Source organism: Vespula vulgaris, chromosome 10 (genome assembly GCF_905475345.1).
Source record: "Vespula vulgaris chromosome 10, iyVesVulg1.1, whole genome shotgun sequence".
Lineage (NCBI taxonomy): Eukaryota > Metazoa > Arthropoda > Insecta > Hymenoptera > Vespidae > Vespula > Vespula vulgaris.
This window is the reverse complement of record NC_066595.1, coordinates 3,720,405-3,746,242: the sequence shown is the minus strand read 5'-3', so window position 1 is coordinate 3,746,242 and position 25,838 is coordinate 3,720,405. Positions and strand designations below refer to the sequence as shown.

The 25,838-nt window shown below is 24.8% G+C and overlaps 6 protein-coding genes across 17 annotated transcripts; 4 read left to right on the top strand and 2 right to left on the bottom strand.

Annotated features, from left to right (window-relative positions):
- Window positions 1-85: 85 nt before the first annotated feature.
- On the top strand, window positions 86-1,722 carry LOC127066657 (thioredoxin domain-containing protein 9). Of its 3 annotated transcripts, none has more exons than XM_051000648.1 (4): window positions 86-224; window positions 719-951; window positions 1,032-1,233; window positions 1,311-1,722. In XM_051000648.1, exons 2-4 carry the CDS (start codon window positions 775-777, stop codon window positions 1,574-1,576), a joined length of 645 nt encoding a protein of 214 aa, XP_050856605.1. In that variant the 5' UTR covers window positions 86-224; window positions 719-774; the 3' UTR covers window positions 1,577-1,722. The 3 variants fall into 3 exon arrangements, with proteins under 3 accessions (XP_050856605.1, XP_050856604.1, XP_050856603.1); XM_051000647.1 differs by lacking the exon at window positions 86-224 and adding an exon at window positions 318-632; XM_051000646.1 differs by lacking the exon at window positions 86-224 and adding an exon at window positions 319-555.
- An 868-nt stretch (window positions 1,723-2,590) lies between these two features.
- On the bottom strand, window positions 2,591-7,278 carry LOC127066631 (polycomb protein Scm). Its single transcript, XM_051000582.1, has 8 exons — window positions 6,917-7,278; window positions 6,405-6,695; window positions 6,033-6,268; window positions 5,391-5,958; window positions 5,098-5,286; window positions 4,469-5,011; window positions 4,174-4,328; window positions 2,591-4,082 (listed from the first exon to the last, which is right to left on the bottom strand). The coding sequence occupies exons 1-8, from the start codon at window positions 6,942-6,944 to the stop codon at window positions 3,948-3,950; spliced, it is 2,145 nt and encodes a 714-aa protein (XP_050856539.1). The 5' UTR covers window positions 6,945-7,278; the 3' UTR covers window positions 2,591-3,947.
- Window positions 7,279-7,508: 230 nt separating this feature from the next.
- On the top strand, window positions 7,509-8,239 carry LOC127066662 (39S ribosomal protein L33, mitochondrial). The gene is made up of 3 exons (XM_051000653.1): window positions 7,509-7,651; window positions 7,824-7,927; window positions 8,072-8,239. The coding sequence occupies exons 1-3, from the start codon at window positions 7,611-7,613 to the stop codon at window positions 8,125-8,127; spliced, it is 201 nt and encodes a 66-aa protein (XP_050856610.1). The 5' UTR covers window positions 7,509-7,610; the 3' UTR covers window positions 8,128-8,239.
- Window positions 8,240-8,460: 221 nt separating this feature from the next.
- On the top strand, window positions 8,461-10,483 carry LOC127066654 (copper chaperone for superoxide dismutase). 5 transcript variants are annotated; one of them, XM_051000637.1, is made up of 8 exons: window positions 8,461-8,611; window positions 8,700-8,814; window positions 8,877-9,075; window positions 9,224-9,416; window positions 9,510-9,576; window positions 9,689-9,870; window positions 9,941-10,100; window positions 10,257-10,483. In XM_051000637.1, exons 2-8 carry the CDS (start codon window positions 8,800-8,802, stop codon window positions 10,323-10,325), a joined length of 885 nt encoding a protein of 294 aa, XP_050856594.1. In that variant the 5' UTR covers window positions 8,461-8,611; window positions 8,700-8,799; the 3' UTR covers window positions 10,326-10,483. The 5 variants fall into 5 exon arrangements, with proteins under 5 accessions (XP_050856594.1, XP_050856597.1, XP_050856592.1 ...); XM_051000640.1 differs by lacking the exon at window positions 8,461-8,611 and having other exon boundaries at window positions 8,636-8,814; window positions 9,320-9,416; XM_051000635.1 differs by lacking the exon at window positions 8,461-8,611 and having other exon boundaries at window positions 8,640-8,814.
- Window positions 10,484-10,633: 150 nt separating this feature from the next.
- LOC127066632 (protein asteroid) lies at window positions 10,634-14,182 on the top strand. The gene is made up of 2 exons (XM_051000583.1): window positions 10,634-13,976; window positions 14,063-14,182. The coding sequence occupies exon 1, from the start codon at window positions 11,086-11,088 to the stop codon at window positions 13,177-13,179; it is 2,094 nt and encodes a 697-aa protein (XP_050856540.1). The 5' UTR covers window positions 10,634-11,085; the 3' UTR covers window positions 13,180-13,976; window positions 14,063-14,182.
- Window positions 14,183-14,626: 444 nt separating this feature from the next.
- Window positions 14,627-25,752, bottom strand: LOC127066628 (oxysterol-binding protein-related protein 8). 6 transcript variants are annotated; one of them, XM_051000562.1, is made up of 17 exons: window positions 25,296-25,752; window positions 24,693-24,847; window positions 22,792-22,935; window positions 21,339-21,391; window positions 21,022-21,252; window positions 20,775-20,919; window positions 20,469-20,690; window positions 19,292-19,500; window positions 19,034-19,212; window positions 18,779-18,956; window positions 18,528-18,624; window positions 18,250-18,446; window positions 17,967-18,092; window positions 17,640-17,888; window positions 17,371-17,538; window positions 16,833-17,008; window positions 14,627-16,764 (listed from the first exon to the last, which is right to left on the bottom strand). In XM_051000562.1, the coding sequence occupies exons 2-17, from the start codon at window positions 24,826-24,828 to the stop codon at window positions 16,536-16,538; spliced, it is 2,739 nt and encodes a 912-aa protein (XP_050856519.1). In that variant the 5' UTR covers window positions 24,829-24,847; window positions 25,296-25,752; the 3' UTR covers window positions 14,627-16,535. The 6 variants fall into 6 exon arrangements, with proteins under 6 accessions (XP_050856519.1, XP_050856520.1, XP_050856524.1 ...); XM_051000563.1 differs by having other exon boundaries at window positions 24,693-24,835; XM_051000564.1 differs by having other exon boundaries at window positions 14,628-16,764; window positions 22,792-22,920.
- Between the last annotated feature and the right edge of the window lie 86 nt (window positions 25,753-25,838).

Genomic DNA, 25,838 nt, shown 5'->3' with positions numbered 1-25,838 from the left:
ATGAACTTCTATTCCGAAGTTCGCGCGCCATCGAACTATCGAACTTCTCTCTCTTCTTTACAATCGCTCTAAACCGACCAATAGTATTGTTTCTGATAGAAAAACGACAAATAGAGATTGAAGAAAATTCAATCAATATTTTGACGATTCAGTGTTTACGAAAAAGAAGAAATTCCGTATTTTTTATGTCTATATATAGACGTCTATATCTATCTACATTATATGTAATTATATATATATATATGTATATATATTATGAGAGATTATATGAATATATAATAATGAATAATAATAAATATCACGTATCACTTTGAATTGTTGAACATACTGTACTTTTAAAGAAGTCACCTTATTGATGCTTTCTTTTTATTAGAAATAGTGATTGGTTAAATACATTGATTTATCTATACTATAGATATCGATCAAACTATACTTAAAAAAAAAAGAATTTAGTCAATGACATCATACGAATATTCTTTACGTCACTTTATTCCTTGTATTGAAGTGTGAAGTGATTCCTAGTGACAGCGTCCATTTGAAATATGTCTATATAAGGTTTAAAAAACTATATTTAATAAAATTTGTTAAAAATTGATTTATTATAAATTTATTATAGAAGTATTTTAGATATAGTAAATTCTTTGATACGTATTTTGTAAATACTTCCTTTGTTTCTATAGATAAAAGTTAAAAATTTGTATTATCTTATAATTTACAGATTCTCTGTGGTGCATATTGCAAATATAATTTCAACATTTAATTATATTTAAAAAAATGGAGACTATTATACAACAAAAAGTAATTGAAGTTGCAAATACTGTTGAGAAACAATTAGATGCAGAATTAGAGAGGCTGGATAATTTGGATATTAATGATATCGAGAAACTAAGAGAAAATCGTTTACAAGAACTTAAAAAATTACAAAAACAGAAACAAGACTGGCTTTCTTTGGTACTTGTAACATTAACAAGAATTATTTTGTTTTCATCCTATTGTATCAATAATATATTTCTATTTTATATATATTTTAGGGTCATGGAGAATATACAGAAATACCAGATGAAAAGGAATTCTTTGAAATTTCCAAGAAATCTCAGAATATTGTTTGCTTATTTTATAAAGATGATTCACCAAGATGTAAAATTGTAGATCATCATTTCAAAATACTAGCTAACAAGCATTTGGAAGCAAAATTTTGTAAATTGAATGTTGAACGCTGTCCATTTCTTACTGGTAAATTAAAACATTTTTAAAAGTATAAATATTCCTCTTATATAATAGATAAAGTCAATAACTATATATACTTTCAGAACGTTTGCGCATAAAAATCATTCCTACGATAGCGCTTATAGTAAATGGGAAAACAAAAGATTACATTGTTGGTTTTACTCAGTTGGGTAATTGTGATGATTTTTCTACTGAAATATTAGAAGGCCGAATTGCCCAATCTGGTGCTATTAATTGTAATGATGATTTTATACATTCTTCTAACAATACTAAAAAGCCGTGGTTGTCTCATATAGTAAAACCTAAAACTATTAAAGGACATGAATCTGATGATTCTGATGATGATTAAACTTATGATCACTATTAATACATATATTTTTATTTACATCAATAGTCTTAATGTTTATATTTTTCAAATGCTTAATGTATGCTATAGTAAAAATGTTTGATTATTTTCAATCGAAATCTTAAATAAAAATATTTGATACAATGTGTCATCTGTATTTCATATATCTTATGGTATAAAAAATGTCTCATTTATGATATATTTAATATTTTATTAATATTACTGTTTGGTAATTACTATATATATTAACCTGCAATTAAAATTTTAATATGCCTAGTATAGCATATTATTTCTAAGATTACATATGGAATATATATATATGATATATGATATATAATATATATATCATATGATATATATATATCTTAATTTATTATGTAGAATAATTCAAAGTTATAGATATTAGAATTTATATAAAATATCTTTCTTATAATGAATGTTAAGAAAATGACTGCAATTTTTAATCAAATGTAATTACTTTTATGAAATATTTCATGGCACACATTTAATGGTGTATGCATTTGTATGTTGCATTTAATACAATAAGCACATAAGCATTCTAAGTACATACTTAAATTTAATTTAATAATATATATATTTTTACTTCATCATATAAATAAAACAAGAATGTAGGATAGTGCATGAAATACAATATTATGCACACTATATATACCAAGAACTACTTTGAAGAGAAAAAGAAGACAATGATTAAAAAAAGTGCACAATTTTATAAAAATAAGATTATAATAAATTTAAATAAATCTTGTTTAACTATTTATCTACGAAATATTTTTTATAATTTAATAAAAAATATTTTTGTTCAATCTCAAATTAATTTTACTTGGATATTTATAAGTAATTTGATATTACCAAATCTATGATATATATGTGTATATATATATATATATATATATATATATATATATATATATATATATACACATACATACCATATATATATATAACAACACACATATAACATGAATGAAAAAAAAAATTAAACTAAAAGCAATAAGGTATATTTTATAGAATAGACTTAATAATTACACTTATCTATATCTTATGTAATATTGATCACAATTATGATACTTATAGATATTTTGTACAGTCACACTGTTAGTAATTTATCTTTTTTAATCATTATAAATATAATAGCATTAATTTCTTAAGAAACATAAACAGTACTTAGTTTTGAAAAATTTTAATAATCTACTAACATAGACTGAAATACATCTGCTGAAAATTTCAAAGTATACATCAGATGTATGTTACATACCATTACATTAGATTTTTTTTCAATTAATATGAATCAGTGATATACATGGACAAGAAAGTCGGTTTTGTAGCGTAAATAGTTATTTATTTATGATGTACTGTAAAATTTTTATATATAATTGTATCATACAATTTGCACAATTATCATATTAATTGATTCACACAAATCTTAAATATCACTTTGGGAACTATTAATCATTGTAATATATGTTCAATATAAAAGTATCACTTTTAATGATTGAATGAATATAAATTGAAATTCAATAAATGATGAATTTAATATTTATATAGTATGTCATTACATGAATACTTGAAAATATATATATTTTTATAATATATATATATATACCATAGAGCTTTTAAAATTTTTGATGTTATATATCTAGTATTTTAAATTATATGGGCATACGCAAGTTAATATAACAACAAAAATACGAAGAAACACGTTCCTCTATAATAATAGAATAAAAATGGATTTTCGTATATCTGGATAACGAAAATATAAACTAACAAATTTTGTAAAATATTCCATATTTTTAAATTAAATAATCATTTTTTAAACTGAGCAAGAATGCATGGTTAATATTTCATTAAACTACCGATTTGTATTACAAAAGATACATAATTGAAAGTTATATAGCTATATATACATAGCCACTGATTGATACACATAATTTTTTTTACTAAACTGTAAAATAATATAAAATATTCTATAATTAATCGATAAAATAACATTTCACTATATTTACTATTTATCTACACGTTTAGTGTTGTATCAATTGATTGTTTCTCATTGTAATGAGATGACAGTAAATTAATTAATAAAAATGCCTGCATTATAATCAATTAATACAAATGTGCTTTCCTCCAAACAAAAATACTTACTTTTTCAAAGTAAATTAAAAAATTGTTTTCTACTTAATTTAATCCTAAAAATAATGATAAAAGATCATATTTAGACATAATAATATTACATTCATTCATATATTCACATTATTTTAACAACTTATATATTAATGTTTTCATTTATGAAAACAAATTTGACCAGCCAGTTCAAATGCAGTTTACCTCACTGTATATAGTTTTATATCCGAGAGAGTCATAGTATTATATGTCTTCTACCTTTAATACGATTTACCAAATTACAGATTTTAAGAGCAGGTCCAAGCTTTAGTCCCATATATTTCATCATCATATCAGAATTCAAAAGAAGTAAAGCCTTTCCATCAATTTCCTAAAAATAATGTTAACTATAGTCACTGCCAATGTTTTCTTTTTTTTTATATTTTTAATTTCAAATAAAAAAGATAAAAAATAAAAATTACATGTTTTCTAAACAAATCTGCATGCTGTCCTAATGCAGGATCTGTTAGGGCAATATAGTGTATAACATCTTCTATGGTCCATTCAGCTGGTTCTGTAGAGAGTGTACGATTTGCTGTATTTTCTGACTGAGTCGTTGACGTTGCAGCTTCCAATTCTAAGCATAATTATTAATTTGAAAACTGTATTTAATTTTATATTAAATATTATTAAATATTTACCTTGTGAAATGAATTCTATATCATCAACTTTAAATAATATTTTTCTCATAACAAAATACTGATAAAATATACTTACCAGGAACTGATTTGCGTGGTTGTTTCGCTGGTGTAGGAGATGAAAGTGTTGTGTTATTTATACTTTGCACAGGTTGTTGTGCTTGCTGTTGCATACTAGATGAAAGAGTTTGTTGGTTTTGAGACGACCATCTTCGTTTCTCAGCACTGTTATTACTTGTTTCTTCACAATTTGTAGATTGTGGTTGTTGAGTATTTGGACATTTATTACAAGGTTCTTTTCTTCTGGATAGCATGTGTTCACAAGCACAAAGATCTTCAAGTTGCCGCCTAATATACACATAAAAATCCTCTTCTTCCATAAATAAAGGTAATCTAACAGAAGTAGGTTTACTTTCTAAAATTAAATTGATATTTTCTCCTTCGCCACGTTTCAACAAACTTAACATTTGTCTTGGACTCATTGCTGCCATGAGAAAAGCTTGGAAAATATCTCTTGTGACATTTAATATAGGACCTGTACCAAATTGTGCTGGCATAGCTTTTACTTTACGAGGATCGAAATAAGGACCACATGTACAATTGTGATTCACATAAATAGTAACTGTAAAATTATAAAATGTGTTATTCAAATACTATTCTATTAAGAAAATCATCTTTAAGTTTATTCCTTTAAAATTGTATAAATACCATTATCAAGAGGATGTGGTTTAGTATTAGCTGTACTAGTATCTGGTTCTGTAGCTGGTTGTGGAGGTGGACTTGAACCAGCTGGACTTACCAAAGCAACTGCTGGTTCTCCACTCGCACCACCACCAGACACTGCCATCACTGGCAAAACATTACTAGTCCTTGACTTAAATCTGTTAGGACCTGTTGCTGTATAAATGAAATGCTTGTGTAAATATTATAAAAGGAAAAAATAGGGAAAATAATTAATTTTCTTAATCAATTACTATACAATAAAAAAAAACATAACTTACATTTTTGCCTTGGCGGTTGTAGTGGATGTCCACTTTTAAAGCACCATCCTGCAGGAAAGATATCTCTAGAATCAAAGCGACACCAATAATCAAATGCTCCACGCCAACCATCAAAGGTTATATGAATCATATCATCTTTCACAGCACCAACAGTAGCAGTACATATAAGTTGTGGATTTTTTTTATCTATAGCTTCCAATTTATGTCCAACTTCAAACATATTAGAACGAGGTGTCTTTGGTTCACGTTTAAATACTTTAGCTGGTGCCATTTCAGCTCCATTTAATGTTTTCAATAGAAACATTGGCCAACTGGAAGCATTCATACGAAAGCCCAAGGGAGGTTGAAGCATACCACCTGATTTTTCGCAGTGTCCAATTGGATGAATTTCATTACTATCAACTAAACGCCAAAAGTCATTTTTATTATCTGATCCATCAAGTCGTAGTCTTAATCGAGGACCAAGGACACCAACTACTGTTGCAATACAAGTTGATGTTAAATTACGAGGATCTAAAGCTTCCAATTTCATGCCCATTTTAAATTCATTTGTTGGTGGCACTTCGTGCTATGAAATATTTTAAATATGTATTATTCATGAACAAAAATAATTTAATTTTTTATTTATATATTACAACATACCTGTTTAAAGCATTCGACAGGTGCTGCAGAACTATTTGTTTCTTTTAAATAAAGATCCCAATCAAAAGTTTGATATGTCTCATATTGAAATGGACCAGTTGAAGTAGATGGTGGATGAGATGCAGTTGTATGATTATTTGTATGAGTATAAACTTGTGTTGCAGATGCTACACTGTTATTATTTGATAAGTTGGATGGAACTGGAGAAGATGCAGGTGATGACTGATCTTTATTATCTGAAAGAACATGATATGTTGCATAATTTTATAATATAAATTTTAAAATATTTTTTTTCAACAATATATCTCTAAGTAACCAAATGTTATGTTTTCATTATTATTGTATTTATAAGCAATATTATAGATAACTAACTTTTTTTCATCTCAACTTGACCTTCCTTTTTTTGATGTTTGTTAAGGCAAAATGATGAACAGAAATCTTTTGTAGGGCCATCTTTTTGTTCCAATTTAACTGGTGTACCTCTGATTACATTATCACATTGTACGCAAGCACCACGTACATAAGCTTTACGAAATTCTGACAAACATGTTTCAGAACAAAATTCTTTTTTCCCATGTTGAGTGGGAAGAACATATTTTAATGGTTGTTTAGTCTCTCCACACCAAGTACAAGAATTTTTTGATTTAGGTGGTCTTCCAGGACCTATAACGTTTAGTAATATTAAATATTTATATAACTTCGTTATATTAAAAAGTTAAAAGATAATTATATATATATAAAATAGGTTTCTCTGATATATTAATAATATAAAGATACTATATTAAAATATATATATAATCATACATCATATAATAAATGTAAACTAATAATTAAATAAATTATTTCTGAAGTAATGAAAGGTTATTTTTGATAGTTTAACATACCTCGCATTTTACTTTGAGTTGACGACATATTTTCACATAAAAAATTATGATCAACAGTACAGTTAGTACACGATAATACTAATATATCCTAGTAATTAAGGTCATCTTCATGTCCATTAACGAAATAAATTTTGAAGCACATACACCCAGATTCGATATTTTAAATTCTCTCACTTTTATATGTAACAGAAAATACACGCTATTGTTATATATGCATGTAAGATACTATTTTCTTATAAATATCAATGTTAAGAATAACTTTATATGCACTATTCACAATCTTTTCATTCGAACCAAAATAATACTCTCCGAAATACAAGTTATTGTGCCAATCCGCCATATTGCTTTGATTTGACCGCGCAATCCACGGGCAAGATATAACGTAGATTTGAAATGCTAAATAAATTTATTTAGTAAGTTCAAAAATATTAACTAAAATATGATTACTGCATCAGATTAATTTTAAAAATGATTGAAACATTTTCTTTCGCCTTAAATTTTAATATTAATTTTACATAAAATTTCCGTTATAGATGAGACATCAATTATTAAAGATAATAGATACCAATTCAGTTCTCGTCATCGAATTTAGATGGCATTAATGTTTCGTACCATACAGAAACTTATTCATCAAACAGATGAGTCACGGTATAACCAAGTAAACTCACGTATTCGTAACATAGAATAGATAATAATGTTTTTAACGAATATATTATTAAAGAAAGCAAAAAGCAAGTAAGCATTCTTATGAATATATTAAAGCAATATAAATAATATTTATAAGTCTAGTCGTTATTATTTAATATTTGAAATATACATTGTGTATTAATAAGTTATTTGAAATGAACTATTTCTAATATTAATGCATTTGAAATCATTTATTTTTAACTAATTTATTTTTATTTAGATCAATCTTAGTTTTAGTAGAAAGTGTAGTAAGTGGCCATACTAAGCATATGGTTAGAGAAAGAGTTGCTGATAAAATAGAAGTGATACAATTTGATCCATATAGTAAGTTATGATCTTTTGTAGAATTATTCAGTACTAGTAAACAAATTTAAGCGAAATAAAATAAAATAAACTAATTTAGATATTTTAATATACATTGATCTTAATTCGTCAATTATATATATATATATATTCTTTTTTTTATAGTTCAAACAATGGCAATCTATAAAGAAAAGAAAAAAATACGAGGTATAAGTTGGTAAATGAAATATAGAATATTAATATATCTAATCATAATAAATATAAAAAATGTAAAATATTTTATGTATTTTATTGCATTGATACTGATATGAAAATAAAGTATTATATGATATATGAACACAAATAATGAATATTTATTATATTTTTTTTTGCATTTTTTTTTCTTAAGATCAATATAACCAAAAATTAAAAAAAAAATCCTAATTAAAGTATTAAGTACTATTGTAATTTTCCCCTATTTATTAGTTAAATATTTATAATATTTTGTCGTAGTTATAAGTACTATATACTAATAATTCCTTAACTAATCGATAAATGATTGGTTGGAACGGTGCGTAATTTTAAGATGAATGAAATCGTTGCTTGAATATAAGTTAAATTAAATGAATAAAGAGAAAAGAAATATAATAAAAAAATATATTAAATATTATATGCATGTAGAATAAGATTAAATTATCATTGAATTTGAATAATTATGATCATAAGGTAAGTTTTTGAACGACACCTATAGTGAGTTTCAGAACACATTTTAACGAATGATTGACGTTTTATAAATTCATTTTATGAAACCGAGGATCGAAGACTACGAAAACGAACCTGAAAGGAAAGTTTTGTGAGATAATAAAAAACAAGTTGTCATTGTTGAAGGAAATAATTTTAATATATTAAAAAATATGTCTTTGGCAAAGGTTAGTTGTATCATTCAAAATAATAATGAAGTATTTATTAAAAATGAATTGTCTTACAATAGATTGAGTTTGCAGTCAACATGACTTGTCAAAAATGTGTTAATACTGTTCGAGAGAGTTTATTAGATTTAAACGGTATTGAAAATTTAGACATCTCGCTAGAACGTGGTACAGTTGTTGTTGAAACTAATCTTCCATTTACTTTGATACAAGAAAAGATAGAGAAATCTGGGAAAAAAGCTGTTCTCAAAGGATATGGAGGTAAACAAATATATCTATATAAATGTAATCAAAACGCAAAACAATAACAAATAATTAAATGAATTAATTTTCTTCTTTTTATAAAATATTTTTAATATCACAAATTTTTTTATTTTACTTTGAGATATCATTAAAAATAATTTTATAGAAAACAGTTATAGTGCAGTTTCAATGTTAGGAGGTAATTCAGGATATAGTGTAAGCAATAATATAAAGGGTGTTATAAGATTTGTACAAACTGTAGAAGGATGTATAGTAGATGGAACAGTTGATGGACTTGAACCTGGACAACATGGAATACATATACATGAATGTGGAGATATCTCTAAAGGATGTGAAAGGTAATATAAAGTTTACAAATATTTCTAAATATATTTCAAATATTTTCTAAGTAGATTTTTTATACAATTTTTTGTCATTTTACTTATTAATAGTGTAGGAGAGCATTTTAACCCATATAATAGTATACATGGTGGACCTGAAGATGATATATCTAAAAAGGTAAAATTATTAAGAAATAATATATATATTGAAAAATTATTTATTTTGTACTTTATAGTATCTTTTATTTTAAATTAATTTTAAATATAAAATTTTCCTTTCTTTATAATAGCACATCGGTGATCTTGGAAATATAGAGGCAGATAATAATGGAAGAGCTTTATTTAGAAAAATCAATCAATTCCTTACAGTATCAGATATTATTGGACGATCACTTGTTATTACTGATAAACCAGATGATCTTGGCAAAGGTAATGATAAACAATCAAAAATAGATGGAAATAGTGGAGAAAGGTAAGAGATATAATAGTATCAATGTTTTATCTTTTATATGTATATTATTTATATTTTTCTTTTTTTATAGATTGGCATGTGGAATTATCGCTCGTTCCTCTAGTCTATTTCAAAATACAAAAAAGATATGTGCATGTGACGGTCTTACTATTTGGGATGAAAGAGAAAGCACACATTCAAATCAAAAAGAATTAACAAAATACACTGAAACAAGTAATAAAATATGTATAGTATGTTAAAATGAATCATTGACAATAGATAAAAAAATATATATTATTTAGTTACTAGTAAAGTAAATTAGAATTATATACAAATAAATTGAGCTTTGTTTTTTTAATAACTAATAATAAAATATTTAAATTAAATAATCGCTATATATTTTTCAGCAAGTCTCTAAATACATCTGTGGATCATTCCAATTATTGAAAATGAATTATACATTCCATTTGATATAATAATATAAAGTTTTGTAAATACTTTTCAAGTAATATAAATTTCTTCGTATTTCCTTTCAAAATTGCAATAAAGAAAAATAAGCAGTATTTTGCGATTTCAACTGTATTTAAGTTTAAGACGAAAGACTAGAAACAGAATAAAAATATTAAGGAAAGAATATTTGGCATTATGTAATTCATTCTGTGACGTCATTTAGTGCGAAATATAAAAGACTAAAGAACAGCAGAGCAAAACGAAGACAAAGATAATATAAAATGAAACTTGATTTAAAAAGGATTCGAAAACATATTTAAGAAAACAAATAAATTGTGAATAATTTAACCCTAATTTTTGTCATCAACAGTTCCGATTTTTTCTTTCTCCATCAGATTCGTTTTATTTCAAGATGACGTATAGTGAGTCACACATTATTTGCTGTTGGCAGCATTGTGTACAATTTATCTGCCAACACAGTTTACATTTAAAAATGTATGAAACAGAATGCACTTTAATCCATTTCAGTGTGGGAAGCAAGTAAATACTTTTCACAGGAATATTATACAGGTGTGTTATACAAGTGTTACAAAGGACGGTAATTCTATATAATAATAAATCAGAGTAAACACATATATAAATATATCATTAAATCACAGCGATAATTTTCGCTGAATGGATACGCCCACAAAAATCTAAGGAGATTGAGTTTACAATTTATTTGCACTTTTTAATAATTCCGGAAATACATTTAATATCAATTATTAAAAGTCAAAATAATTCAAGATGGGTATACCAGGTTTAACAACTTATATTCGAAATCATTCTGAACAATTTCTTCGATCATTTGATTTGCATGATACATATTTGGTTATTGATGGTAGTAGTATTGGATGTCAATTATATACTTGCTGTACAAAATGTAATTCTGCATTTGGTGGTGATTATGATATATATGCTGAATACGTGAGACATTTTTTTTGGAAACTCAAAAAATGCAATATAACACCATTAGTTCTACTAGATGGTGGTTATGAAACTAGAAAAACAAAAACTATAATGAAACGTTTACGTGAAAGATATCAAGCAGTTGAATCTTTTACTCTATCCAGTCAAAATAATACACATTTATTTCCTATTTTGATGTTCTGCATCTTTAAAAGTATTCTGAAAGAAATGAACATTAAATATATTCAATGTTTATTTGAAGCTGATAATGCTATAGCTAGTGTAGCTAAACTTTTAAACTGTCCTGTACTTAGTAGTGATTCTGATTTTTATATTTATGGAACATTGTACATACCATATTATACATTACAAAATTATATAAGAAAATGGAGAAAATATGTAATACCTTGTAAAATTTATAAAGTAGAAACTTTTTTAAATATATTTAGTGGATTGACTGAATCACTATTACCCTTAGCTGCTATTTTGCTAGGGAATGATTACATACAACAATACGAATTCAAAAATTTTTATAAGAACATAAAATTGCCAAACATTGGACGAATTAATTTTAATTTACAACAATGTCGCATAGAGGGTACTTTAAATTGGTTAAGTAAACATACATTAAACGAGGCTATAATTCTAATAATGAGAACAGTGCCACAGGAAAATAAAAAACAAACGTTTAGAGCAATTGAGATGATCATAAATGAATATACCAGTATATCAATAAATATCTTGGATCAATTGGATTTTTCCAAAGAAGATATGGATAAAATCATTTCGCAAAATACAGAAAATAATTGCAAGTTTCAAAGAGATATAAATGACCTAATAAGAGAACTATCAAAAGAATATAAAGATATGATTGAATATGATTTGGAGACTATACATGATGCTTTTATTAATAGTTTACCCTCTTGGTTCATTAATGAATTTTCTAAAGGTTCATTAACAAATTATTTTATGAATATATTAATGCACAAATTATATATATATCATGTACAAATTGAAGATTATCGTCAACCTTCAAGTATATTTATAAGTGAAAAAATTATTAATGTTATATATACATTACTTAAATCAGAATTTGAACAAACAAATAAATCTTCAGAATACATAACTAGAGGACAAAATAATCAATTATCTTATTATCCACTAAAATATATTGATAATATTAGTTCTTGTAAAATTCCATCTTTGCACGATCTCAGAAAAATCCCATTCGATATAAGGAAAGAAATTTATGATAATACTTTAGATATACAACATGATTTTATAGTTAAATTTCCTGAAAATTGGAGATTGTATATTGCAACAGCAAAATATTGGATAGATAACTTACCAGAATTAAAATCAAATACTCATATATATGCATTGCTGTTTGCAATGTTATATCATATCATTGATTTGAAAATTGGGTATTGTAGATCTATGCATATATTTGAAAATAAATATAAACAAAAATTGGAAGCAATAAAATCTTCAAAAAAAAGAGATCTAGTAAAAAACAATTTTTTTTCATTAGACTGTTCCTCAGAAATAAGTATTATAGAAGCTCTTAATGAAATTACGGAATGTGACTGTTTAATATTAGCACCATTTTTTATATCTAATAGTAATATGGAGATCAAACTTCAAAAAAATCCAAAAAATTTTAAACGATCAGTTATTCATATATTTGCACAATTTCAAAGTTGTTTAAAACATAGTATAGATCTAAATGCATTACTGGGTCATCCATATCAACTTACGAAAGTTTCTGATATGTTTAATGGTACCTTATTGTATAATCTATACAATAATTTTAAAAGTCGTAAGAAAATAGAAGATTATATATATTGTATACTAAAGTATTCTCCAAATTTTTTCCGATTATACCATACAATTTTAATTGAAGTAAAGTCAATGTTTAAGTTACGTTTTTAAAAATGTTTGGTCTTACAAAAAAGAAAAAAATTTATATTTGATACATATGACATAATGGATAACAAAATATTAATACATAGATTCGTTATTATTATAGTTATTAATATCTTATGTATACAAATATATTTTATATCTATAATATTTTATAAATTACTTTTTAAATTTATGAAAATAAAAAATTGAGTAAAAATATCATAATTTTATTAATTTCTTTAATTTATTAATTTCTATCGTGTTTTTATTAGTTTGGAATTATACACAATAATTATATACATATATTTCCATTATAGTAGTAAATTAAATTAAATTATATAAAATGATAATAAAGAGATAAAATATAATGTAATTTTGTATATATATATGCTATAAATATTTATAGTAAATTAATATATAATTGAATGTATAATCTCCAATGTATACATTATTGTATACATACTCCAAAAACACTGTTCTTGTAAGTTAGGCACAATTGGTTTTCTATTTTTTCTAAATAACGTTAATCGCATGTTAATAAAGTATAGATTTGTTGTTACAATTGCGATTGACATGATTTTTTTTAAATAATCAATTTTCTAGCTTGTTTATCTAGTATTTTTGAAATAGTAAAATGAAATACTTTCATAAAGAAATAAAAGAAAAATTTTCTTACAGTGTAACAAAGATCTCAAAATGCAGTGAATGCCGTCTCGATTGTGTTAGCATCTTGTAGCAATGTCGGAATACAAAATTGATCATGTCCAAATTTTGTTATTAATCCAACGCGTACAGCATATTTCAATTTTGGAATAAGTTCTGTTGTAAGTGCTTCACTATCTACTGGATAATGTTTTATTAAATAATCTATTATTAGTTCAGTGCTAACGAAAAGTTTTCTCATTTGTAGAACTTCTACAGCTTCGCGTATCATCTGTGGTGTTACCGGTATTAACTTTTGACTTGCTTTAAAATGATCTAGAAAAAAATAATATTTCTTATTTATATAATATATATATATAATCTAAAACTTATTTATTTTTTTATATATAATTAAGTTCAACCTTCTGTTTTATACATCGTTATCGATTTTTTTTTTTACTTATATTGAAAATTCTTGTTATCAACAACTTATGAATTTGACATATAGTAATACAAATGACATTACGTTATATAAATATTAGAATCGAGTGTATATATATATATATATATACACACACACACATATATATTTGTATATATTAAATCATAATTAAACCAATATTTGTAAACGGAAATAAATTAATGTCTATTCACATATAACAGTAATTTATTTATATTTATAAGATTTATAAATCTCAAATGAATTTATTTATTTGCATAATAAAGTGATCATATACATAATAATTCTCTTATCCAAATGTAAAAGACAAATTGAGGAAATACAATATTGAAAACGATAATTTTTGTATGTATATATTAAAACTAGTTATAATATTTATAGTTATATAATATTTATGGTACTATTACTAATGTATACGATACAAGCATAAATAATCCAGTAACAGTAGATAATTTTTTGTTATAATTATGATATTCATATTTTCATTTTAATAATAAATCATAATTGAAATTGAAAATAAAAATGTAAATAAATATTTCAGGTACATACACAATATTAATTTTTTTTTTAGTAAAGAATCAAAATATATTTATTTATATCATAGTTAAATGATATTTTAACCATTTAAAAAGCGTATTTCATAGGAATGGGGTAAATTAATTTTTTTAATTTAAAAACTATTGCACATATCCCTTTTTGTTCCATTCATGTACCTTAATTAAACTATAACAATTAAAATTTAATAGATGATTCTATTAAAAAAAATCTATAAATAAAAAAAAATTTTTTAATATTACGGATATTATACGACCATATATACCTTTGTTGAACTTAAATTAAATGAAACACTCAATAGCATATATTAAGTTTAAAATAGTATGTGTTTTCTTAGGAAAAAACGTATAATGTGAATATGTTTGTGCAAAAAAAGAATGCAGCATAAACTTTCAGATAAATACCATATAGAAATTATTTCAGTTTTAATAGTAATATTATTAATTGCTGTAATTTTGAATAAATAATGATTTGTCAAAAATATATAAGGAACGTTTTATTATAGAAACTATATTATAGGAAATATACGATTTCTTTCAATAAACTATTCTTGTCAATTGTTATATTTTTATACTTGGATTATTAAATATTAAATTTTGGCATATGATCAAAAATAGTATTAATAAAATATAGTATGAATAAAATATGCTTATCATATAATCCAAGTATACGGAAATATTATGTTAACATTGATACTGATATATTAGGACCAACTTTAAAATTTCTATAATAATGCTTTTTTGGAATATTGTTGAAACCTTCTATCATCAGGAATCATGTTGATTATATTTTTACAGCTTTTATATTAAATAACAAATACCAAGTAGATTATTAGGCACTGTACTATAAATTATAAAATTGATCAAGACTCATTTTTTCATTTTATCAGTCGCAAATAAATTGTAAGAAAGCTCTATGGACAATTCATAAAATGCGATGTTCGTAAAAGCGTGTGCATAGATATAAATTTTGTTATAAAAAATATTTTGTAAACATCGCGAATCAATTGAAGTCAACTTATTGAAATCAATTTATTGAAATGCGAAGATAATGTTTATGTGCATCTTATTTATGTACAAGTTTTAACATGCAATTACTCTTAAAACACTGTTATTCATTGATATGAAGTTCTACGATTTAAAGAATGGATATATAATATTAAGATACTTCAATAAAGATCAATGAATCAAGTTAGATAATAATATAATTTACAATTAACTTTTATAATTTTTATAGCTTTATATAATATATAGACATCAAGTATGTAATCTACAAATTTTTTAGAACTGTACTGCAATAATTTCGTTATGTATGCGTTTTACTATCGAGTAGTTGCAGTAAAAACTATAGTAACTCAACAGATTTTTATAACATCTTATATAATATTGCAATATAGCCATTATATACAAGATATTAAGCTCATATTGATTGGTAATCCAACAATTTAGGCATAAATTATACACCTTTGATGCTATAAGAAAATAATTTTAGATAAATATTGTACACGTTTTTTTAACTCACAATTTCATATAGTTAATGTTATAAAATATTACTGTTGCTGCATTATCACGATCAATTAAGAATATGTATATATATATATATATATATATTTATACATATGTATATATATATATATATATTTATACACCTGAAAAATAAAAAGCTGATTCTTTTATTTTATTATGTGTAAATAGTTATGTAATATATAGGACACTAATAAATTATTTCAACTTGTATTAAGTCCTGTATTCCATACTTTCATGAAGTACTGCATCAGGAAAACAACTACAATAACCAGAATAATATCCATAAAACTTTTTAGAACATTTATATGATGTTGTTCTATTTGTGCTCTTTGCCTTATAGCAAGTTGTTCAATTAAATGTTGAATACGATTAAGTTTTTCACCATATTCTGATAATTGATTTTCTATGTCTTTTGTAATATCCAATAATCTGTAAATTTGTTATTGTATAAAAGTATAATAAAATTTTTAATCTTGTTATAGTAATATTCATTTTACCTTGTTGTTGCTCGTCTCCTTTTTCCTACTGATTGACTAGAGTCTGAATGTAACTCTGCAGATGAACTACCTGAATCATGTGCAGTTTCTGTAAGAGGTAAATTATTTGACAATTGCCGTTTTGAAGATTTTAATACAGATAACGATGAACGAGACTCAGCTTGAAGTAATGGCATCTAAAACAAAATTTATTTTTGTATCGAATTTTATTTATATCTATTATGTTATACATTGTAGCTATTTTTATTAATTGCTTATATTTATATTAATAATATTTTTGATGAATTTACTGAAAAAAAGTAATGGAGGAATAATCTAATTATAAACATTAACTAAATTAACTTAAAATGATCTATAAGTTTTTAAGATATATTACTTCGAAGTAATATATTTTATTAGGCCGATTATATTAAAGAAATTATCGTACCATAAAAATCAATAAATTGAGAACTTGCATTGTTATATGGTAAACGAAGAAGGTAACGAAGAATATTAATAATACTACACATACTATAAATTGTATTTAATTTATCTATACCTGCGTTTGAGGATCTGTAGAAACAATACTACCAGTACGCATTATCGGTGTTTTATGTCTTGTTTTTGTGCGTATAATATAATCATGCTCATATTGTACTACATCATTTCTAGGATCCCATGGCCGAGCATCTGCATGTCTATAAACCCAATTACCTGTTATAATATCCTGTTGACAAAAAATATATATTTTGTTGAGACACTTTATGAATGATTTATTAATTATTTTAATTTTTATGTAAGAATATATAAATATAACCATGTGATTACCTGTACGAAATATTTAGGAACCCATTCTTGACCAACACTTTTACGTTCTTTCGCTCGTTCTCTTTGAGCTTCCTCTAGTTGCGTTTTTGCTTCGGTAGCAGCAAATTGATCATCTCGATTGATCGCTTGTGTAACAGCAAGCCATAATTTTTCACTTTCCCATGGACCTTGATATTCTAGAGGCACAGTATATTTCTTCAATCTTCTTTTACGTATTTCTGAAGTTGGATTAAAAAATACACTTTCTTGCTGTAAGATAAGATATCTTTTAATATTAACAAAATTTGCTGTATTTACTTTTCTAATAATAATAAATGTGGAACTTACTCCAGTTCGTTTATCAGTAATCATAATTTGTCCATCCCAATACCCTGAAATAGTAGCAAGAGTCTCTTTTCCTAAACGTATTCTTCCTACTACTTGATTCATCTGTTCTGCTCCTCCAAGAAAGGGCTAATGATACAATACAAAAAAATTATATCGTGTATAAAAATATTTATAATAATTGCATTTGAACAAAATATTGAATTATGATATATAATATTAAACTATAATAAATTTAATTTCTCTTCACGTCAAAAGCTCATATACATATAGTTATAAATTTTACCTTAAGTTTAAATTCTAATTCAGTATGGTAACGAGTTTTCTCACATTCAATATCTATCTTTCCACCAAGTTCCATAGATAATGTTCCCACAAGAATACCTTTACAATGTGCATAAGGAATTGTCATTGTATAATCTTCACCTCTGGGTAACATTGTTAATATTGCAACACCATCTAAAATTGCTGATGTTGAATTACCTGAAACATCACAAAGTGTATGATATTAATAATAATCATATTTTTTGTATAATTTAATCTTTTTATTAAAAAAATAATTACCATAAAATTTAGATTTAGCAATAATTGTAGCACTAATCGTATATCCATCTTGACGATTTGTTACATAAAATCCTGATATAGGTGGATGATGAGACAACTACAAAAAAATATTACAAGATTTTAATGAATTATATATATATATATATATTAAACCTACATTAGGTTGAAACCACAATAAATTGTACTGTTTAAAACAATAATAGACTGCATTAATAGAATAGTGAAAAGTTACGAAAACTAATATTTATTACTTGTTCTGCCAAGTAAAATGTTCTTGAACCATTAGGATGTTGCCAATAACAACGAAATGTTTCACCTAAAAGTGGATTGTATGGTTTCTTCAGGCCCTGAGGTTTTTTATAAAAACCAGATAAATACCATTTTACAACTGCTTTCATACGTGTAAATGCATCATCTTCTATTACTGCTCTATAAAAATAAATGTAGATTATGTAACAAACATAATAAATGATAATATTTAGTTGTTTTGTTTGAGTTTTTCTTACTCTGATAAAAGATCAGCATGATAATAAGAGTCAGCTAATTTCTCTAAGAAAGATCGAGGTTCTAATATAAAAGTAGGTAATACTACTTTAGATAGATCCATTCCAGGTCGTGCTTGTTTCATTAAAAACCATATTAAAGATTTTTGTTCTTCCTGCAGTACTGTTACTACTTCTCCAGCCTGTAGAAATTTAAATAAAAGTGAGATAAATCGATTATTTTAATGCTAAAGTATCAAAAATAAATACTTAAACACGTACTGATCCAAGAACTTCGCTTTCATTAGATACATATGGAGTTTCATTAATTGTGTCCAATGGTTCTTCTTTTGCAGAACCCTCAGATTCACTATCCGAAGCACTGATTTCGGCATCGGCTGCGACTCCATTCTCTGGCTGGCTGATATCATCCAGGTCTGTATGTGAGGCGTACACAGGTTCTAGCGTTACTACCTCATGGGTCTTGTATTCTAGGACATGTACAGAAGGAACAGTCATGCGACGAGCAGAGGAAATTGATGGAGCAGGTGCAGAAGCAGAAGATGAGAAACCAGACATGCTAGGATGAGTACCCCCACCATCTGGTTCATCGATAGAAACTGAAGACACAATAATCTCTGGATCTGTAGTAGGTGTAGGAGATTTATCGCGAAACTGTTTTTCCCAGTATGCAACTGCATGGTAAAGTTGTTGAAACATTGGAGTTGGTGAAGGACAAACACTTTTAGGATGACACGCTATAGCAGGTGAGATTGGCTGTGGACATGACAATAAGCGCCTTTGAGGTGTTGTGGGTGATTTAGGTGCATATTGGCTTAAAGATACTACTGGATTACAAAGCAAGAGTTTTTAATTTGTTTTAAGGTAATGAAGAATAGGAAAGGATAACAATTTAACAATATTAGTAATGTTAAATTCTGATAATTAAAAGCTTGTTATTATTAAATTAAGCTTGTAATTTGTATCTTGTAGTTATAACTTTGAATACAAATAGAAAAATCAATATTCTATCAATGAAATTGGATTTAATTCATAATGTAATAATACTTTGACTTATGTTGCATATTTCACAATTTTTAACATTTCTGCATTTATATTTTGTTTAATATCAAATGATATGATATACAAATTGAATAATTAAAATTAATAATATTCATTAAACATTACAGATTAAAAATAAATTATCAATAAAATATTCTGTAAAAATTATTTATAAAAGAATAAATAATTATTTATAGTAATTATTAACAACATTTTATTTAACTTCCCGGAAAATATCTGTTATTATTATATGTGTGTATTATTATATACAATATTCAAAACGTAATTTTTTTTTTATTTACACACGTAAAATATGCATATCATTCATAATAATTCACGTTTTACAATCACAATAGATACATAAACATGCGTAGAATTAATCAATAACAACACTCACCATGTTCATCAAAATGTTTTTCATAATCTGCTTCACTCCATTGAGTTTCATGAGTAGTCGTCGCATCATGATGCAAAGAACGCGGCAATGCACTAGTTGAACGTACAATTAATGAAGAGCATCTTAAAGAAAGTTCAAGTGCATCCAACCAGCATTTACCAGCAGCTTGTGATGGTGCTCTGAAGATTAAGTAAGAAGTTGGTAAAGGTTGTACCACAGCTCCTACAAAAGAAATAATTTCAGTCTTCATTATCATTATTATAACAGAATTAAAATTAAGTTAAAAGTAATAATATATCCATTTACCTATTGCTTCATTTTCTGGTCCTCGAGGAGCCCAAATAGACTGTTCTAAAGGATGAAAAAGTTTAAAACAGAATCCATCCTTTTTGCTAGGTCTTTCTATTACTTGACATGTATTCAGCAAAACAGTTCCAACCCAATGATTACTCTGCAATATTTATAGTTTTATGAATGTGAGTTTACAGTGTTTATAATTTACATTTCAACATTTATATTGTAAAGATACAAAATGAAAAGAAATAGTATTTACTTTTATTTTTGGACTTTTATATAATAGTAACAAGCCAGGTTTAAGGATACACCATAATTTTGTCCAGCTTTTCAATGTTCCTCTAACTTTAAGCCAATCACTCATTACAATAACAGTTGGATCTTTAAATGAACTAAGAAGTTCATTTGCAACTCGTTTCTTTTCCATTCTATAATTTTTTCTCTGTGCTTTATACGATTCTTTCCGTGTCAACTTGCAGGAATCCATTGACTAATAGCAATACATATAAATGAAATTAATATATTTGTTTATTCATTATTGTAATAAATATCTCAAACATAAAAATAGATATATACCTTATCTGATGTATTATCTGTTTTTTGATTGTTCTCTCCAGTCATAGATAAACCTAAAAAAAATTACATATCAAATATCACAATCTATTCTGGTTTTAATTTCAATAACTTTGTTAAAACAAAAATAATTTAGATTCACACAATATAATCTAATGATTCTGTAGAGTAAGCATTAGTATTAATTTTAAAAAGTTTACTTAGATGAAATATGTATAAATTATTTTCATTAACATATTAACACAATGCTTGTGTATTACAAAATGTAGAAGAGGTGAATAATATTTTCACATTATATAAAAATCTACACTTTCTGTTAACATAAATGTATATCTCACACACGCGCGCGCACACACGCACATATATATTATATATATATAAATTTATAGTCTCTATATATACAAGATGAGCAAGTTTTAATTGATAAATAAAGTAATTGTGATGAAATCACTTATAGACACACTTTTTACATCAAATTGATTACATATGATTTAAAGTACATTGATTACATTTTTTTTTATCTAACTTAACATAATATATAATATATAAATAATATTGATAGAGTGCAAAAGTTTTTGTACACCTTTTAATACTAAGTATGATAAAAAACATTTACACATGAGAGTAAAAACATTAATATTGCAGTAAAAAGATGATAAATTTTACAATATTCATAATTTGATTCATATTTCAAATTTATTACAAAAATTACTATATATATTCTTTTATTCTAATAATTATATTGCTGATATTCTATAAAAATGTTTTCTTAATAATTTACATAATTTTATATAATATTGATGATTTATATTTTCTATATGAATATATAATTCTAAAATTTCTAAAATTTTACACATACAAATTATATGTTATTTTAAGATATTTTTAAATGTAACATTTTAATTGTAAGATACGTTTATTATTCTTATAAAAATAATATTGTACATTGCATACACTTAAAATAATATTGTGTCTATAAAATAAGAATTTAATATAAGATATTATTATCTTTAATATCTATTAACTTTAATAGCCTATTCATTTCTTAAATAGATAGATGAAAAAAATATTTTGTAATAAGCATTAAAAATCCAGCATTTCAATACATGCTTGATATTTTTACCTTATATTTTTAATTAAGCAAAACAAAACTGTGAATATAAAGCAAATATGTAAATATTTTTTTAAGTATTGCAATGCATTTTTCATACATAAATATAAGTAAATGTGTGTGTGTGTGTGTGTGTGTGTAAGCACATATCTTGATTAATTAAAATGTTACATAAGACACATGCTTATTTTATATAAGCCATATGTTAATTAAAATATCTAATTAACTGTACTAAAAAAACTAAATAGGTTGATGTTAAATAAGAGATTAAAAAGTATCTTATAAATGCTGAATTATTAAAGAATATGATATTATAATATCTACAAAATATCTGTATAGTTATACCTGGAGATACAGGAACTGGGCCAGTTGTAATAGTTACACTTGTTGTAAGTGATTCAGTTGATGGAAGTTTTGGTAAGGGCATTGGTTGTACATGGACACTGCTTGGTCGAACTTGTTGATCCACTGGTTCTACATATTTAGGTTCTTTCATTTATAATCAATATATATTAGTAATTTTATACCATTTTACAAATATAAATTTTATGTTATATATATAAGTTATTAGCGTATGTAAATTTTATAAAACTTTATAATTGATTTGATAAAAATGGTATAGTTTACTTCTAATCTTTTGCAACTACATAAATATAGTTATGTTAGTGTTCTAGAAATACAAAACTAACACTAATTACATTACTTGTTTCATCCATAAGCAATAATTGTAACAACACATAGTTATTTATAATACATTTTTTAAGTCTAATATTAACAAATATTATATATTTTAACAAGCTATCAAATATCGAAATGCACATGCATAAAATATCATGCAAATCAATTTAAAAGCCAAATACCCCAGCATTTCTATTTCTGACTTAAAAAGATAACTACTATTCTCATATAAGGAAGATGAAATAGTAAAAAATATGCAAGATAGAATAGAAGTCTATAAAAATGTAACAATACTTTCTACAATTATAATTTTATACAATAGATTACAATCAATGTATATAAATCATATACACACAAATAACAATATACATGTAATTCTTATTTTACGAATTTCTACTTTCTGAAAGCAGGATTGGAATGAATTAATTCGTAAAGATAGAAATTACACTTATAATGTTCATAATGAAATAAAATACCTTGTGTCAAATTTTTAACTTTTTAACAAAAGAATTTATGAATACATAAAACTTAAATTACAATAATAATAAATATTTGAGCAATAAGTATGTATTATAATAATTACATATAATACAAAATAGTATAGTGTTTTTTTGATGAACAAAAATACAGTATTAATATTTAGTTCTACATTATTAAATATAAATAATTTTGGTGAAGATAATAATATTTAAGGTAATATAGTAATAATATGATATCTAATAAATATTTTTATAGTAATGTTAATATAATTTATTTTGAACAACTATTTATTAATTTCAATCTTGCAATGTTCTGATTAGCTACAGTAAATATTTCATTTGTACTCATGAAAAAACCTACTTAGATAGATACTACTGTATTTGTGATGTCAAGGGTATCTTACAACAAAAGTTTATCCAATAATTACTACTATGCCTACTCTATAGTCTTAACATGAAATCCATATAATAAATAATTGATGGACATTTTTAATGTAGTAGAACATAAAAAAAATTCAAGAAAGATATCAAATAAAAGTGTGCCTATATTTATTTGATAGTCTTAAAAAATGATATTAGAAAAAAAAACTATTAATTTATTAATGAAATTAATTTTATATAATATATTAGGTAAACTAAGTAATTTGGATTATTTAAGTGATCGAAATTTAGATTCTTTAGATGACTACTACAAAACATTACATAATCTAGCTTATAAAACAGATCGATAATGTCTAGGATCTCGACATGAACATGCAAAATTCAAATGTATGTTATTATTTAAAGAGGGATCAAATGTCAATGAGAGATGAAAAACATCATAGATAAGAAATATTACATACAGGACGTGCAACTTTTTTGTACTTTCATATAAACATAAATATTACAATAACAGATATATTCAAAACTATTATTCAGAATTTAATACAATATTTACAATAATATTACTACAATATTATTGTTAACATAATCTTAAGCCTAAAAAATCATCTTAAATATATCTATTGATTAGTAGTATATTTTATATATTGATATTGATTACTTTCTACCTTAAAATAAACTTTACTAGTATCAAAAATTAACACTTACGGTTACTCAGAGACCGACTAACATTAGGCGGTGTCATAGTTTTAAATGTATCCGAAGCACATCCAGCAGGTACAGAATGAGCATCTGATTGTATTCGCTGATCTCCACCAGGTACTACTATTGGTTGTGAACTCATGATTAATCTATAATACAAACTACAAATATTATCAAATAAATAACATATATTATATATACTGTTATATTTTACATAAAATATTTAAAGTAACAAAACGATAAATATTAAATCAAAAATAATTGTTTCTTTATAAATATTTTATATTTAGTTATGTAAATATTCAGAAGTAAAACTATAATAAAGTATCTATGCATATAAAACCATATTTAGAAAGATGTGAAATATTTTTTAATAATGTTTTACAAACACGATCTTTAATATTTTATAAGGTCACAATCTATAAGAATACCGATTACTAAAAGTATAAAAAGTTTATTAATTAAAATTAAAATGCAAAGAAAAAATACAATTGAGAATATTGATTGATTAAATATTTGTTATATACATCATTCACATTACATTATATTATAACAAGATGTATTAAAAATGACGATATTGTATTTATTACGTAAATTGTTAGAGCTTACCTTTCGTTTAAATGATTGTGTCTATATGACAGGCAGGTCCATTACACAAATTAATTATACCATAAAATCGATATTAAAACACAAGAATAGACAAAAAGAAAATGAAGCTCGTCATTTTCTATTTATTCTCGTACTATACTTCATTAATTGTACTATTTTTTCATTATCGTATTAATAAATATTCGAAAGAAAAACGAAGCAATTCTACTCGAGCACAGAAACGTATGACGGCGCGAGCGCGATGTGCGATGTTCCATTGATCACTTAACGTTATAGCTTAGCTACAAACATACGATTGGACTTAGTTATGCGAAAACGCATTGCATATTACCCCTACTAATGCAAAACCTCCTTTACGTACGATTACATTGCATAATTTTAACTGTACTATAACTACAAATCTTTCATATTACGAAGTCTCGTTTTTATTTACTGATCATTATATACGACATACAAAACATTTAATTTTTTACTATAAATAGAGAAATAAGATCATAATGTTATAAAATACATACATACATATATATACACATATATATATAT

What these genes read in the sequence shown, in the direction of transcription:
- LOC127066657 (XM_051000648.1), top strand. Translation starts at nt 775, where the DNA reads ATGGAGACTATTATACAACAAAAAGTAATTGAAGTTGCAAATACTGTT. An exon ending in AACAAGACTGGCTTTCTTTG is followed by an intron (nt 952 to 1,031) that starts GTACTTGTAACA and finishes TATATATTTTAG; the next exon opens with GGTCATGGAGAATATACAGA. An exon ending in ACGCTGTCCATTTCTTACTG is followed by an intron (nt 1,234 to 1,310) that starts GTAAATTAAAAC and finishes ATATACTTTCAG; the next exon opens with AACGTTTGCGCATAAAAATC.
- LOC127066631 (XM_051000582.1), bottom strand. Translation starts at nt 6,944, where the DNA reads ATGTCGTCAACTCAAAGTAAAATGCGAG. An exon ending in TCAAGTTGAGATGAAAAAAA is followed by an intron (nt 6,269 to 6,404) that starts GTTAGTTATCTA and finishes ATGTTCTTTCAG; the next exon opens with ATAATAAAGATCAGTCATCA. An exon ending in CTGTCGAATGCTTTAAACAG is followed by an intron (nt 5,959 to 6,032) that starts GTATGTTGTAAT and finishes AATATTTCATAG; the next exon opens with CACGAAGTGCCACCAACAAA.
- LOC127066662 (XM_051000653.1), top strand. Translation starts at nt 7,611, where the DNA reads ATGTTTTTAACGAATATATTATTAAAGAAAGCAAAAAGCAA. An exon ending in TTAAAGAAAGCAAAAAGCAA is followed by an intron (nt 7,652 to 7,823) that starts GTAAGCATTCTT and finishes ATTTTTATTTAG; the next exon opens with ATCAATCTTAGTTTTAGTAG. An exon ending in GATACAATTTGATCCATATA is followed by an intron (nt 7,928 to 8,071) that starts GTAAGTTATGAT and finishes TTTTTTTTATAG; the next exon opens with TTCAAACAATGGCAATCTAT.
- LOC127066654 (XM_051000637.1), top strand. An exon ending in ATCTCTAAAGGATGTGAAAG is followed by an intron (nt 9,417 to 9,509) that starts GTAATATAAAGT and finishes ACTTATTAATAG; the next exon opens with TGTAGGAGAGCATTTTAACC. An exon ending in AAGATGATATATCTAAAAAG is followed by an intron (nt 9,577 to 9,688) that starts GTAAAATTATTA and finishes TCTTTATAATAG; the next exon opens with CACATCGGTGATCTTGGAAA.
- LOC127066632 (XM_051000583.1), top strand. Translation starts at nt 11,086, where the DNA reads ATGGGTATACCAGGTTTAACAACTTATATTCGAAATCATTCTGAACAA.
- LOC127066628 (XM_051000562.1), bottom strand. Translation starts at nt 24,828, where the DNA reads ATGAGTTCACAACCAATAGTAGTACCTGGTGGAGATCAGCGAATACAA. An exon ending in ACCAGAAAATGAAGCAATAG is followed by an intron (nt 20,691 to 20,774) that starts GTAAATGGATAT and finishes TTTCTTTTGTAG; the next exon opens with GAGCTGTGGTACAACCTTTA. An exon ending in AAAGCGAAGTTCTTGGATCA is followed by an intron (nt 19,213 to 19,291) that starts GTACGTGTTTAA and finishes AAATTTCTACAG; the next exon opens with GCTGGAGAAGTAGTAACAGT.